A 16,206-nucleotide genomic window follows, 5' to 3' on the forward strand; every position below is an offset into this window, starting at 1 on the left:
CTGTGCTGACTTATTCACAGCCGGTTGGTTTCAGGGGGAGTGTAGAGGTGTCTGTCCACGCAGAACGTAGCCCAGAACAGCCTCAGGGTGTTGAACGATTGCATGGTCCAGCAGAGCTGAGAGTCTATCTCTGCACTAAGCCCTTTTCTTTTTATACAGTATATTCATATCTTCACTATTCTGACCATCAGAATGAGAGCAGTAGGGCCCAGGAGAAGGCCACATGGCTCATCTGAGTCTGTCGTGGATGCTCTCAGGCAGTTTCATAGTGTTTGTTTGTTTGTTTTGTTTAGTTAGTAGCCTGATTTAAAGCCAAGGGTTGTATTTCCTATATCACTGACATGTGCAGGTGGAAAATAGCTTCTAATGCTTTGTTTGAAGCTCACAGCATTAAAATTACTAGGAACTCAGTCCTGCTCCACTCAAGTCAACAGGCGAACTCCCATGGCAGGATCAGTCACTAGCTGTTCTCTGTGCACCACTGCTCCCACCCCCACCTTTCCTGATTCCCCCTTCCCCCATCCCTACTCACTTTCAAAACCCTGTGTCATGTCTGACCATCCTTCAAGTTGACTGGGGCTGCCTCTGGTTCCCTTTGGGACTGACATATGATTCAAGGATGATGCCAGAGTGGTGCCTACAAAATGGCGGGCTGGTGCTTCCTCCCCTTTTCTAGGAACTCCACCTGCTGCACCCCCACGATGCTCGTATCTCACGTCTGCTCAAGGATTGAGGGGCAGATCCCTGGTCTCAGGCTCTGTGTGTCAGTGAGTGGGATGAGCTGGCTCTAATACAACCCTATCAACTTAAAACCAAATCTCTCCACATTCCCCGTCTTGACTCTTGTCACTAATCCAACAAATTTGTGATCTTAAACCTACTTGTGATCTTAAATCCTTATTCTTTATTCCTGTGAGCAAAGACAAGGTCATTGATCTTACTGGTGTAATTGGTATCCCACGGCTACATTAATTACTCAGAATTCAGTGCAGCTTAATGGCTCTTACTAGCAAATGTCAATGCATGCTATCCAGCATATGGGGCTGTGGTGGGGAGAGGGGGCAGAGGAGCTGGCTGCTTATTTTAAATGATGAAACCCAGAGTGTGATTTGTTCACTTCTGTGCAGAATGTACTATAATCCTCTGCCCACCCCCCGCCCACCTTTCAGATCTAGTTTTTCACATGGCCAACAGAATAACCTACCAAGAGCAGCATTTTTAGTTCAGCTGCAGAAGTTTTTCTGAAAGATTTTAGAGAGAGGGGTGGAGTGTACCCACAAGCCCCTGACTGCTGACTTTTAACGTTTATAGAGCTCTTTAGGTTTTTCAAGCTTTCATCCACACGGTGACCCTTTGAGGTTGCTAAGTATGGTCCCTATTTTACAATGGGAAGCTGAGACTGAGAGGTTATGTGGCTTGTGCAGGGTCACCGAAGGAATTGGTAGCAGAGCTGGGGTTAGACCCTGGAAGTGCCTAGCTTCGAACCCTACACTCAGTCTACTAGGCCATGCTGTGTTCTATTACTTGTGGGATGCCAATATCCCAGAACGGAAAGTTGGGTGAAATTCTCAAATCTCTCAGGCTTACTGCCTTGGGGTGGAAAGCAGCCTCCATTAACCTTTCTTCACATCTGGGCAGTGAGGGGAAAAACCGTGCTCCAAAGCCTGAAAACTGGCATAGCAAAGACAAATGGCAGAGAGGATCACTCTGAAGTTTACAAGATGTGCAAGTGCAGGGAAAAATGTGCATTCTTTGAAGGATCACCAGGCAAGCTGGTGGATGCCGTTTAGGATTGCTTTAGCTGGATTAATCCCTGTATTTTTCCAAGCCAAGCCCCAGAGTCCATGTGCTTATAGGAAAATTGAGTTAATACATCCCAGCTAATCAGAGCACCACTTCGGTTCTCCCACCTTTGTGCTATTCCAAAATGTATCTTTTTGGTTTGTCCCCCTAACTTGACCTGGGAATCTCTCCTTCCCTCTAGTGTGGAGTGAGTCACTTGCTGCTGTTGAGTTCATGAGGTGTGTTTATGAGGCAGCCAACGGCTCAGTGAACAGATCAAAAGCTGTTGGAGAATCTAGTTTGATCAAAAGGCTCTTGTGCAAGACTGGACCACTCTGAGGATTGGTGGTGGGCAGAGCCTTTTATTTCTAGATTGCAGGTTCAAATGCAATGCAGGCCATGGTAACTGCAGGTGGTGGCCATCTTGCTGGTTTTACGTACGCTCCCAATAGTTACTTGCCCACATCGAGACAAACCACCACAACTGGCATCTTGGCTAGTAGGCTCGGTGCAGAGGCCAAGGTACGAACGGGAATGGAGACTGACCTACCCCATAGACACGAGGGTCCCTTCTGGTCAGGGCTGAGACATGTCGGCAGGGAAGGCTGCTTCTGTTCTATGGCTAATGCTCCACAGAACAGCCTCCAGGACTATTAAGATGGTCACGTTCACGAGTACTGAGTTCTCTCTCTCATGTCACTCATGTGAGTGTCTTAAAGAGGGGAAATGTGTGAGAGCTGAAAAAAGCAAAGGAGGCTCCGAGAGGGGTCTTGCTGCTTCCACACCCCCGCAGGATTAGCTCCTCAGGCCTGTTAGGACAAAAGCAGAGTTGGTCACAATGCAGCTAGTTCAGCTTGCTTGAGACTTGGGGAGTGTATGTCTGGCAGGAGGAGCCAGGTAATGAGTAGAGAGCAGTCACATTAGTAACAGAGGTCCCCAAAGCCCTTCTTTGTCTTGGCCTGGGGCCACTGCCCCACCCCACTTTAGTGACTGGGCTTATGGGATGGAGGGGAGACTGAACTGGTGTCTTGGGGCCTGTGTTCAACAACGTCTCATTTGGTAGCTGTGGGTAATCCAGACGGTTTAAGTAGCCATAGTAAAAGGTGACTAATACAGACCTGTTGAAATGTTTCAGGCCCACCTGCCGTTCGCAGTGATTGGCAGCACAGAGGAACTGAAAATAGGAAACAAAATGATGAGAGCCCGTCAGTATCCATGGGGCACGGTGCAAGGTGAGTGCTGCTAGCCGGTGTTTCCTGGGTGTGCTGGGACCATTCTCGTAGGTGGAAGCACCACTGAGTCCCAGTCAGTCCGCTGCTATAGCTCTGCTGCTGACTTGGGTACTTCCGTGCTGTAGTTTTCCTGTTAGGGATTACCGTCCATATTCTTCACTGTGATTGCTGTGGGCTCTTCTTAAGAGAAGCTGCTTGCAGTGCCAGAAAGGGTTACTGACGTCCCTTCATGGGGTTGGGTAAGGCTGAGGAGTATCTGGAGAAGATTGATATCTCTCTCTCTGTGTAACTCCTTCTCACAACTCTGTACAGTTGAAAATGAAACTCACTGCGACTTTGTGAAGCTGAGAGAGATGCTGATCCGCGTGAACATGGAGGATCTTCGCGAGCAGACCCACACCCGCCACTACGAGCTGTACCGGCGATGCAAACTGGAGGAAATGGGATTTAAAGACACTGACCCAGACAGCAAACCATTCAGGTGTGATCCCTGGAGCACTGATTGTAGGAGAGTGAGGAGCTGGAGAGAGACTTGGTGGGCCCTGGTAGGAGGTTGGGTACTGTATAGCACCGTGTGACTGCTCTGTGACCTGGTTCTGCAGAAAACGCCAACCTCCTGAAGTGTTTGATCTTGGGGATCTTAATTGGGCTCTGTGCAGCCCGGCTGATTTACCTCCCTCCTGGTCAGTAATGAGTGGGAGACCAGCCACCACAGCTAGTTAACCCCTCAGTGTGGGCCCAACCGAAGTGAGAGAAAAGTGGAGGAAGGAGAAGTAAACAGATGAAGGGAGGATGTAGATGGGGTGTGAGTGAAATGGGGATTGGGGAGGAGAATGCTAGAAGCAGAGAGAACTATGGGAAATCTCTTTATGAAACACAGAAGCCTCTTGCCCCATGGGAGCCCCTGCTAGGCATAATGTGGTGGTTTCCCTTTGAACAAATGTCCATCTTGAAACACTTTGGCTGACTGATTTTCCAGCCTGCTCACGCCAGTGTCCAGAGGTGGTCTCTGCTGTTCTTTTCCACCCAGTCACGACTAAGCTAGACCTCTTCTATAGGAACTGCAGAGACCTGGGGTGAGGCTAAAACAATCAGAGGGTGGTTCTTGGAGGTAGTGGGCTAGCCAACTGCTGCATCAGACAGGATCACTGTGACTTGTTAGTCAAACCATGAGGCTGGAGAGCCCATCCATTCAAGCCCTTTTAATATATGGCAGTAGTGTGATATTGCGCAGAGCTAATAATGACCTGGCAGAAAGGACCCTTGGAGACATATGGATTAGCGAGCAGCATGTGAAGGATCTGATGGTGAAGTTCTGAGCCAAAGTTGATTGAAATAAATTGAAAGCCTTCCATTGATCTCAAAGGGCTATGGATGTGGACCTGAATGGAGAAGTGGGAGAAGGAAAATGGGCTGGGTGAGGAAGAAGGTGGGGCGGGGGGGAAAGCAGCATAAGGAAAAAGCTTGACTTATAATGGGGATGTGAGGTTCTCATAGAGTTGGGGTGTCTGAAGCACTCCATCTTTTCTGAAGCAAAGTCAGTGCTCCTCCCAGCAGGAGGCCTAAGGATGGTGTGGTACCTGGTACATTCATTGGCAAATGACTGACCTTTAACAGTCACTCAGATTGCAAAATGATGGAGACCTAATTTGCCAAGTTTGGATCCAGAGTCAGACTTCCCCAGAGTCCTATGGGTGTTGGGATGTGGGTTTTGAGTTGGCCCCTTCTGTTAAGATGATTAATGGCATTAGAGCAGCATGGTCAAATTCTGCACTGTCATGTGCATTCACCCCAGCCATCACCCTCCTGGATTTTAATGGAGATACACAAAATAAGAGCAGAATTTAGACCACTGATGATTACTGGGTTTTTTTTTTTTTTTCCCTCCTTAGCTTACAAGAGACTTATGAGGCCAAGAGGAATGAGTTTCTGGGGGAACTGCACAAAAAGGAAGAGGAGATGAGGCAAATGTTCGTCCAGAGAGTCAAGGAGAAAGAAGCTGAACTTAAAGAGGCCGAAAAAGAGGTAAAGGCAGCTCTGTCTCCAATCTCATCTGTGGCTGGGAGCATTAAATTCACCTCAAAAAAGTTGGCACTGCAATTGCCATTGTGTAGAGAACACGGCCTGGCTTCATGGTGACACTCAGTAAAGAGAGAAGGGTCCAAATTTGGGCTCAGGAATGGAGTGTGTTGTGTCTGTTTTATGAGGGGAAGAAATCAGATTGTTACATTTGCATGCCATAGGAAAATGCAACATTCTTCCATTGTGATGGCTACCAGACAATATCGCAGTACCATAAATAAATGCACCACTTTCACTGTGCTATGTCTGCATGCCTGGCCTAGGGAGAACTCGGACCCCCCTAGTTCAGTTGTGATCCCTGGTCCGTTGTCCCATTTGCTTTACTGAATTCCCCTCCACGCTGCGTGAGTGTGCCGAGATGCAAGGAGTGGAACTGAGGCCTTGAAAGAAGCCGAATCCTCAGTCTGTTTTCTTCACGTGCAGGGAATTTAAATACACAATTTCCTGAGAATCATAAGGGGAATAAATCCTGTAGTGTGATGGCCTGTGAGAATAAACTCTATGGCATGAAATAGCTGTAATCCATTTAGGCTAGAGCCTAAAGCCTATAATTTACTAACCTCTGTCGTTAATTAGGTACTTAAGAAGAATTTAAGAAATAACTAAGAGGTCCCATTAGAAAGTAAAATAAATGGATTAAAATAAATTAAAAAACAAAAGTTGACTGCTACCTTTTGTAACTAAACAGCACCTACCACTTGTCCCATCCCATCCATACCTTTCTCAATGATATATTAATACAATAATGTCTAGATTGTAAACATTTTGGGGTAAGGACTGTTTACCACGCTGTTTGTGTAGCACAATGGGGTAATAAGCATGTGATTTCCTGGGCTGTATAGCATGTTGTTATGAACCTATGATGACAGTCTCATAGGATCCTAATCAGTTCCCCCAGGGAGAGTCAGGTGAAGGAAGAATCAATACAGTACCTCGGTGTTCTCTGGAATAGAATGGCTGCTAATGCCTTGTTCTCCTTTGATGATCTGTCCCTTTTTGTCACTCTAGCTGCATGAAAAGTTTGATCGTCTCAAGAAGCTGCATCAGGATGAAAAAAAGAAGCTGGAGGACAAGAAGAAATCTCTGGACGATGAAATCAATGCATTTAAACAGAGGAAGACGGCAGCTGAATTGCTCCAGTCTCAGGCCCAACAGGCTGGAGGATCACAGACTCTTAAAAGAGATAAGGAGAGAAAAAAGTAAGTGGCTAACCTGGTGGTGTTTGCTTCCTGGAAGTGATTTTCCTTTATTAGTTTCGAGAGGTGAACTGGGTTCTTTTCATTTAAACCTCTCCAGTACCATTTCTCACTCAGTAGAACTCGGCATCCCTAAGGGCCGACTTTTCAATGAGACAAACCTTCAGCCCCTAGTATGGCTGAATAATAGCCTGAAGCACTTGACCATCACATTTCTTCTTGAAGAGCAAAGAACCAAGTGCTAACTAGGCGAGGTAATGTTGTGATTGCCACTAGCCAATGGGTGCCTTAAACCAGGCCTAGTCAGGTCTTTCTTTTTTGGGGGCTAGGATTCAGCCGTCTTTCCCTCTGTCTATGCCATGTCATTCAAAAAAACCCAACCTGATGTGATGCTTGTTCAGGGACCTTCCATGTTGTCCTGTGGACAACATGTGAGTAACATGATGGGGAATGATCTCATGTAGTCTAGAGAGGTGCAAGATGATGGTTCTCAGACGGAGCTCAGTTTGCCATAGTTAAGTATAAAAGCAAGGAGAGCCCTGTAGCCACTTGGAGGTACCATGCATCTAGAGCAGGGTTTGAGCAGTGGATGTATCAAAAGATGAACAGAGGAGCTTTTCTTCTCCCATTAACCTGTTTATTTAAGTCAGTGATACTCAGACTGAGGCTGGGGAGCCGCAAATGGCTCTTGAATGTGTCTCCTGTGGCTCTTTGCAGCACATGATATTAACACACTGTGTGATTTAATAATTAACCACTCTGGTTAATAACTTAATCAGGGTGCTTTTACTGTGTTGTCAACCAATTGTAGACGACTTGGTCAGTCATTTTACTGGTAGAATAATAGATGGTAAATGAAACAATGAATTCACACAACTGTGGCTCTTTTGCGTAATGTTGATCGCTAATTTAGCTCCTGAGGTCTGAGTATCCCTGATGTAAGCGAAGAGAGAGCTGAGTTTTTCCCTTGTCTGAGCTCTTCCTATAGCTCCTGGTTACATTGTGGACATTTTCCATTGAAGCTAATCACCTTAGATACATACATGCAGATCCTAGGACTAGTAGTTGTTACTTAATGAATTCCAGCTGCTTCATAACAACATAAGCCAAGTAATATTTTCTCATGGGAAAATGTAAGAACCTGGTGTGTGACTCAAACTAGGTGAAGAGATTAAGAGTGAAAAGAGGATTTCAGTGGTATTACTTTGGTGGGAAAACTAGTGTAACAGAGTGTAGAATTTGAGTCCATAACCTTTAGTCTGCAACCACTAGAGAGCAACATAGTCATGCTTACTTAAACAGCCTGTCATTCCACCTGGAAGTGGGCAGTTATCGTTTCTCTGTGATGGTACATTACCTGAAACAGAGTTTCATTGCCATCTTGTGTGTGTACTAGTAGCATTGTGCGTATAACTGATGTGATACATTTTTATAGTTTCCATGATTGACACCTGTCTAGACCACCTGTGCAAATGCAGAGTAAATCTTGCATGCAGTCAGCTAGTCCTAAATAAACCAATTAGTCCTGTTAATATGAAGAGTACGGGAGATGCCTGAGGAGCCTGATGAAAATTCTTGTCAGAACAGGATGGCCCCTTTTTGTTTGGATTTTATTTTTTGTAGCTGTTTCCTCACTAGTTCAGCAGTTAAGAATCAGGTGCAGCATTTAAAATGCTATTTTAGGTTTCATCTAAGTTCTTCTAATCTGCTACAGTCTCAGTATTTCTCTGGGCTGCACAAATCTTGCAAAGCTGTGGCTACTGACTAATTAGCTTTTCTGTCCTTTCCTCATATGTTGGTTCCTTCAGCCTGCTAGTCATTTTTATCTCTGTTTTGAGTTCCCTTCAGTTCCTCAACAGCTTTGTTACTGAGGTGACCAGGACTGAATTCAGTGATCTAGAGGGCAAAAGTCTGTCCTCCAACCTGAATCGCACCTTGCTGCATGTTCTGCACATGTTCCACATTTAGAGCTCACTGACATCCATAGAAATGTTACTTGCCAAACAGGAACAGTGATCTGCTCTGTGGATTGAAGATCTTTTGCCCTAAGATTGATCTTGCCAGAGCTGTATAGGAAGAGAGATTTTTATTCCATGACATGATGTGTCTCTACAGTATAAACAGCTCCAGAAGCACCCAAGCGTGCTCTGTGTACCTGAGTTCAGACACCCTCTTCCCCCCATGTATCGTTTGTAGAATTCAGCTTGATTAGGCCAAAATGGGCTAGTATGATCTTCAGTGAAAAGTTTAGGGGCCCAGAAAACCACCATCAAGAGTTGATATTGAGCACTGAAGCCAACATAGGGATCAGAGTGATTAAGAGGGTTCTCTGCTCGCAAATACAATAGCTGTCTTTAAAATGTGATATTGTGCTTTGCTGTCTACCTAAATATTACAGTTGATATTGTCCTATATGTTCCGTTACAGTATTTTAGATCGGAAATCTCTATAACAAGCCATGGATTATATACACAGTACTTTAACTCTTTCATTTCATAGTGGGTGAACATAAACTAGCCCTTCTCTTTCCCAGCACGTCTCACTTCTTTGTTTAGTTCAAACTTCATTAATTGCGCTAATTCATGACTTGATTTCTTTTTTTATTGTCATTCCATCATCAGTAGTTCTTACTTGTGTGCTGTTTTACAGTTAACTGCTGTTTGCTGCATGGTGCATGAGGTACATTGTCCTGGTAAGCTTTATTAACTAAAATAGACCTTGCAGTGGGGTGAATTACAGTTCTTAAAAACAACAAAAAAACAAACCTAAAGCCAGTAAATTTTCTCACCTCCTTGCCCCGCTGTGGATGTATTACCAGTCTGTTGTTATGCATACACTGATACAAAATTACAATGCATAGGTGAAGTGTGTGTGTGTGTTCTTTGAAGATGCTGCAAAGTAATGTGCATGGTTATTCCTATAGAACTGTTTTGATTTGTAATACTAAAAGACAGGACATTTCCTTTTGAACTTCACAGCCATTTAGCTCGTGTCACTAATTTAAAAGTTGTGTTCTTTTCTTTTAGCCCTGTAGAGATAAAGTATATTCTTTAAGCTTGTAGGCCTCTCAGATACTATGGTAACAGTTGCTATAGAAATGCATAAGGTGATAATAGAATCAAGCTAGCTGTTGAAAATTGGCTTTGTTTTAATCTAGGATGGAGTGGGCAAACGTTTTGCCCTGAGGGCCACATTGGGGTTCTGAAATGGTATGGAGGGCCAGGTAGGGAAGGCTGTGCCTCCCCAAACAGCCTGGCCCCCTCCCACTTCCCGCCCCCCAACTGCACCCCCCAGAACCTCCGACCCATCCAATCCCCCCCTCCCCCCACCCATCGCTTCTTGTCCCCTGACTGCCCCAACCCCTATCCACACCCGCACCCCCTGACAGGCTCCCCGGGACTCCCACACCTATCCAACTGCTCCCTGTCCCCTGACTGCCCCCCGGGATTCCCTGCCCCTTATCCAACCTCCCTGCCCCCTTAACATGCTGCTCAGAGCACCAGGATTGGCAGCCACACTGCCCGGCCGGAGCCAGCCACGCCACTGCGCTGCCTGGCAGGAACTCACAGCCCCGCCACTTAGAGCGCTGGTGGCACGGTGAGCTGAGGCTGCAGGGGAGGGGAGACACTGGGGAGGGGCTGGGGGCTAGCCTCCCCGGCCGGGAGCTCAAGGGCCAGGCAGGACGGTCCTGCGGGCCGGATGTGGCCTGCGGGCTGCAGTTTGCCCACTTCTGATCTAGGGTGTAGTATTCTCGTGGTTAGAGCGCAAGACTTGGTTTCAAAACTTTTATTCTTGATTCTACCACTGGTTTACCTGTTACTTGGGGCAAGTCAATGAACTTCTCTGAGCCTCCATTCACCTCTAGGCACCATATAATCACAAAGCACTGATTTATTTTTTAAATCAGCTATTGTCAAATAAGACAAAATCCAATTCAGGTTGATTATCTAAAGCGATCCAGGATCACAGGCTGCAGGTTTCCATAAGTCAGATTGAGAGATCAGAAACATTATTTATGCTTTGTATATCGAGCAAGAGGTGCCAATAGTCTTCAATATTAAACATGGGATTTTTGGCAAAAAAGATTAGCACCCCAGATACAGTCAATCTTCTAAAACCATCCCCTGTAAATATGCACTGACACATGCCTCTCTGGGCCATGCCATGCGCACTCAGGATTAAGGTAGTTGCTGCAGCCTTATGGAAGAGATTGGTCCTGCAGAGAGGCTACAAAAATGCTTCTTCCTTAAATGGGTCAGTACATTAGTCCTCAAGGAATTTTAACCAGCCTTGCAAAACTATTCACCCTGTATAGGTAGGTTTGTCTTGACTGCAATATCATTGGATCATGGGTCTCTTCTGCCTCTAACGACTATTCTTGCCACATTCATAGCATGGAAATGTTGTGGGCTGCATAGCGTTAGGGAAACTTCATTGTCTACATGAGGAGCTATGTCCTCCAACGCCAAACAGGGTAAATGTAACTTGCAGTCAGCATTCAGGGTCTGTGTTGTAAAGGGGAGGATAATTTATATAATAACTTTTGAGAAATGCACTCGTCTGGCTGAAGGAGACAGGGAAAGCCACCCACATCTCTATGGGATGGATGAAGAATAAACTGATGATTACAGCTGTCTATTACTTTTCTTAGAGCTGGAATGAATAAGTGTATATGTGAGTTTTTCAATTTCCTACTAAATAAATAGATGGTGGGGCATCAGCCCTGTCAACATTAATAGAGGCTGCATGCACTGCCGTAAGAACATGCTCTTAAAGTCATATTTACCCACCTTTTATAAAGAGAATCGGAATCATATCCATTTGGACCATCACACACACACTTACTATAATCTAGTTAAAAGAAGTTCTCTCTTTAGGATCTAGCTATTAACAAACCCACAGTCTGTTCTTAAACAGGGAAGTAAAAGCCAGTTCTAGTTTTATTCAGAGAGGGAGGAAACAATCCAAATTAGAATAGGAAGTAAGTGTTTGATTGTAAGTGAGGCATTTGAATTGAAGTTAACACGTTTACCAAGCTCCACTTAATGGTAAGATCTCCAGAAGTGTCCTATACTGATTGAAATAAACCAAAGAAATCTCTCGAGCTGTCTGACCAGATGAGTGTTCTTGCTGCTGATGAGAAGTGTAGAACAAAGAAAAGAACAATTCTTTGCTTTTCAGGATCTGAACATGAAAAATAAGCTCAAAGAACAGCTATGTTCATTCTCGTGCAGAGTACAAAGCTTCAGTGCTAAAATGCAATTGGAGTGAACATTACTGATTCTTGTTGGTTTTGGATTACTTTTGGCAGTCCTTGTAACTGGATGCTGTTGTGCGCTGGGCTCTGAATCCAATAAAGTGCTTTTGTTCAAAATACACAATTGCAAGACAGTGCCTTTTGAATGGATATTTGTCCTTACTGAGCTTAATATGTATATCTGGTACTTTTTCAGCAATTCAAAAAATACTCGCAATACTTACTGATCCCTACAGTACTCCAGGGTGTCACTGTTTTGCAAGGGTATAAATGATCCACAGATGATAGATCCTGCAATCTGCAGAGATCCAAAAGGATTGTTTTAAATAGAAGCCTGGTTTATCCCACTGCTTTGTGTGCCTGTGTGAAAAGCATGTCTTGTAATCAGTCAAATTAAACTTTATTAACACGTAGCAACATTTTCATTTGTTTTGTATGTTAGGAACCATATTGATTTTTATTTTTAAATCCATAAAAACATTAATCTGCCTTTTTCTTTCATTTTCAGTTCGGGTTTCCTGTAGAACCTTTCCCTTCGCACCAGAACCGAATGCTCCCACATTCAGTTAACATGCAGTTACGCCACTGTGACTGTTTGCCCACCTTTACCCCCCCACTCCCTTCCTCTTCTCATCACTCTTAAAAAAGCAAAAGAGTCTGCATCCTTGGCTGTCTTTTTGGTGAAGAACCCAGCAATAACCTGTGTGGAACTGACGAGATGCTAAACGCTGCTATCTGTTCCCTGGATCAGTAGCACGTTTGCCAAACGCTTTCAGAACTAATGTTCTCTGTCCTAAATTGTTATGATTATTTCTCTCTCATGTTTGTTTCACGGCTGCATGGTAAGAGAGCACGGCTGCTTGTTGGTTGCATTTAGTGCCATGACTCCTGAGCCTTATCACAGATTGCCTGTGAATGCTGTAGTCATGCATTTTGGTGAAATGTGGCTGCCTATAGATTGAGGCTTTTCTCTTTTTGTTTTCATTTCATGTATAAACATCTAATCCCATCATTATTTAGATGTGCTATTGTTTAATTTGAGTAATTTAAGTGACTGTTACAAAACTTGCCATGCTAGCAGGGATGGGCCTGAGCCAAAACCCAGAGGATGGAACAACCTTCCGCCCAAACTTTGGGAAAACTCAAATCAGGATCCAATCTTTGCAGCAAAATCCCTGTGATTTCTTCCCTTTCCCAATGGTGGACAGAACCAAAATGCCAGATCCAAACATCTCCCTTGCCCCCCTGTCTGGGAGATTCAGATCTGATCTAGGCTGCCCTCTTAATTTTATTGCCCTATCACTACGATGGGTTGAAACAAACTCTGGATCCAAACTCAGGGAACGTTGATGGCTAGGGCCCATATTGACTTGCTAGAACAAGCTGGTGTTTATGAAGAAAGATATGTTGCAATGTTTCCATGTGACTTGTTCTTCAGGACCTGTCAATTTTTTTTATTTTTAATATACAAAGTATTGCCTAGAAAAGTTCAGCATGTGCGTTCCTAAGCAGATGCTGCCAAGTTGCTTAAGTTTTCTATTCAGCAAAAGATTTTTTTAATGCGAGATTTGCACGGAAAGAGTGGGACTCTTGCCACTGACTTCAGTGGGGCCAGTATTTCACCCCATGGCCAGGTACACTTCGATCACTAAATATACATCTTACCACAGTCTGCATGTAAGTGTCTTGTATGTTTCTTGATGGGGAAATGTTTAAAATAGTCTTCCTCAGACAGTGAATTCTGGTTAACATTACATTTTTTTGCCCTTCTTTTACAGTAATCCATGGCTCTGTACTGAATAGTAATCCCTGAATACAATGGGCTGGAATGGACCTTCATTTACTTGTTAAATTGGGGGTTCTAATATAAACTGACAGCTTCTCATAATATTTCAGTCCTGGCGTTCCTATGCAAAACTGCTCTCTTAGGTATCTTCATCATGAATCTGTCTTTACTGTGTTCTGATGATTATTGCTTTTATTAAAACATGTAACGTAAGTCAGTAATGAGGTTTTTGGACATTGTAACTTTAAATCTCTAATTTTTTCTTCTACATTTAATGGATTTCCCCCCCCCCCCCCAATATTAAGGGATGTGAAAATGAGTTCTGTGCTTCTTTTTTGTGCTGTCAAAATAACAGTACAGATTAAAATATATTTATTGGTGAGTTTAAGAAGACAACAGCACCTAGGTTTGATTATGGTATGACTGAGAGGTTAAGAACTTCCCTTGTATCTTGGATGCTTTGTATAATAGCTGTAAAAGATTAATTCTTTCTCATTTGATTGATTTCCCAAGTCACATTGCCTGAAAATGGACATTTTAATACTCATTTGAAATTCCTACTGGCTCTGATCCTGCAGTCGGATCTGTGTGTGCTGGGCTCTGCCTGGTTGCGGGGTCTGCAGGCACAGATCCCATTGCAGGATCAGGGTCTGTGTTGGCAAATATCGCCTTTTATAACACATTTAAACTTCTTAAAACTCTGTGTAAGATAAGCACACTTACATTGTCATTCTGGGTGTAAAATGATCTTTCAATGCAGAGTTATACGCCGAGAGATAATTTTACCTAGAAGGATCTGAAGTGTGCACATCTTACAAAGTTTGAAACAAAACTCCCTCCTACACCGCCCCTCCCCCCCTTCCCACCCAAATACCCTTCTGGTTAAATGGTAGCTGGTAACTTCAATGTGTGACAGTTTTGCTGTTAACAGAAGATTAATCAGTTGTCTGCACATGCTCATCTTCAAATTAAGTACTGATCGACATTGATAGATACCACTCAGGTAAACTTTTCATTGTTTCTACTGGATATCATGATTTTTATATTCAGGGAAAATCTTTTGGGACACACACTGCCCCAAATCTTCTGGCAAACTCCTGGCTCTGGGGCTGTACATAGTCCTACATTCTGAATTAGTTAAGCATACGCTGATACAAGGTGTTCCAAATAGTATCATTCTAAGGCTGGCATATAATCTGTTCTCTGTGATGTGCATTGATGTTAAGGGGGAGTTGAGTTTAAAGTATTAGAGTGGTGTGTGTATTTAGTCCCCTTTCTATCCATATAGTCACTCAAGTGGTCAGTTAACCTCGTGCAGTAATCCATAACTGAAACTAAGGTGTGGCCTCGTTTTAGAAATCGGGACTATTAAAACTCTGTATTGCAATTTATTTATATTGTCTCAGGTATCCTGTTTCACTGTAAAGACAATTTTTTCCCCCAAAAAAGCATTGGTTTCTTTTTTAAGAAGTTGAAATATTTTAAGCTTTTGCTTCTTTCAGCTATGTGGAATGTAAGCATGTTTTCCAAAATCGGTCAGTTTCACTTTGTCAGGGGTTCCAGGGATTAGCTGAAAGGGGCTTTTCATCTTGCTTTCACTTGCTGCATTGCTGGTTGTTTTAGATCATTTGACTTTTTTTACAATGCTATTAAAAGTATTTTTTAAACAAGTTTTAACTTGTCTGGTTTTCTTCAAGCACTTTGAGCAGCCCCTGCGGGATCCATAATTGCCTAGAAATGATGCATGTGCCCATCTCTCTTCTATTGTTTTCATGTTGAGTTTCTATTTCTTGCTTTTTTGAATGTCCTTCTCCTTTTTGATAATCTCCTGTTTTTCTCTCTTTCTGTAGCTTTTTTTAAGTCTGTCTTCGCCAGCTGCACAGTGTCTGAGGGAGAAGACTGCCACTTGTAGAAGAGTTTAGGGATCCTATAATGTCTGGGGGGAAACAAATCTTCAGTGTTAGTGTCTTGGAAAGAAGCTCTTTTCTGACATGCATGGTATTTAAAATTGAAGTGTCTTGTATTTTGTGTGACAAGACCGCACAATATTGGGGAAAGTTGATCATGTACAAAAAACTTGGAGGAGCAACAGAAATGTGATGATTAGATTAATGAGTAGTGAAATTTTCAAAACGTTAGGTTACAACCATGTTTTTTCCTCTAATTTGGCCTAATAGAAAGGTCATGGACTCCCCTAAGGATCTGTTGAAGCCTGACAGGGTGTTTTCAGTATGTGAGTTCATTGGTTTGTTCTGTAAATTGTTGCGTTTGATGAAGGAGATACAAACAAGGGGTGATTTGCCACATTGACAGCCACAAAATACTTAATTTTAACAAGGAAGTAAAGCAAAACGAAATGTTTTCTTATTCATTACTGTCATTTGGTGCCTCCACCACATTATTAAACTGCATCACCTGATTGACCACAGGTTGAGTGAGATTTTTTTTAACGTGAAATCATTTATTGTGTAAAACACTCCAAATAGTGTGACCTCCCCCTGTGCGCTTTAGTTAGAGAATGATCTTGCACTTAGTGTTATTGAGATGGGAGGGGCGGAGCTGTCAGTGGCTGGTAATGCTCTGTCCAAATACCATGTGAGTAGAGTGCAGTGTCCTTAAAATGCATTTGATGCCTGTCGTAGAACTTTTTGCTTGTCTCGTTCTCTCTTGGAACATTCACTGCATGTTTCTCCAAACTGTATTCTGCTGTCTCTCTCCTTTATTTTTTGTTTCCTTTTTACAAATGGAAGTGTGAATAACTGCACTGCATCTCTATATTTACATGACAAACATTAAAGAACCAGCACTGTTAAGCGTGATACCTTTCTAACTTTAATGTAAATTTTCAATTAAAAAAAATGCAAAAACCCA

General features: G+C 43.3%; 1 protein-coding gene across 7 annotated transcripts in view; it reads left to right on the forward strand.

Moving 5' to 3' along the window:
- Positions 1-16,206, forward strand: part of SEPTIN6 (septin 6) — a 42,638-nt gene extending 26,432 nt beyond the window's left edge. For 4 of the 7 annotated variants that reach the window (XM_073361329.2, XM_073361334.2, XM_073361330.2 and 1 more), the window contains 5 exons: positions 2,918-3,014; positions 3,327-3,495; positions 4,907-5,039; positions 6,105-6,295; positions 13,328-15,006. In XM_073361329.2, coding sequence (XP_073217430.1) covers positions 2,918-3,014; positions 3,327-3,495; positions 4,907-5,039; positions 6,105-6,295; positions 13,328-13,352 — 615 coding nt within the window. In that variant the 3' untranslated portion in view covers positions 13,353-15,006. The other 3 variants (XM_073361333.2, XM_073361332.2, XM_073361331.2) reach the window with 3 other exon arrangements.

Source organism: Lepidochelys kempii, chromosome 9 (assembly GCF_965140285.1).
Source record: "Lepidochelys kempii isolate rLepKem1 chromosome 9, rLepKem1.hap1, whole genome shotgun sequence".
Classification (NCBI taxonomy): Eukaryota; Metazoa; Chordata; order Testudines; family Cheloniidae; genus Lepidochelys; species Lepidochelys kempii.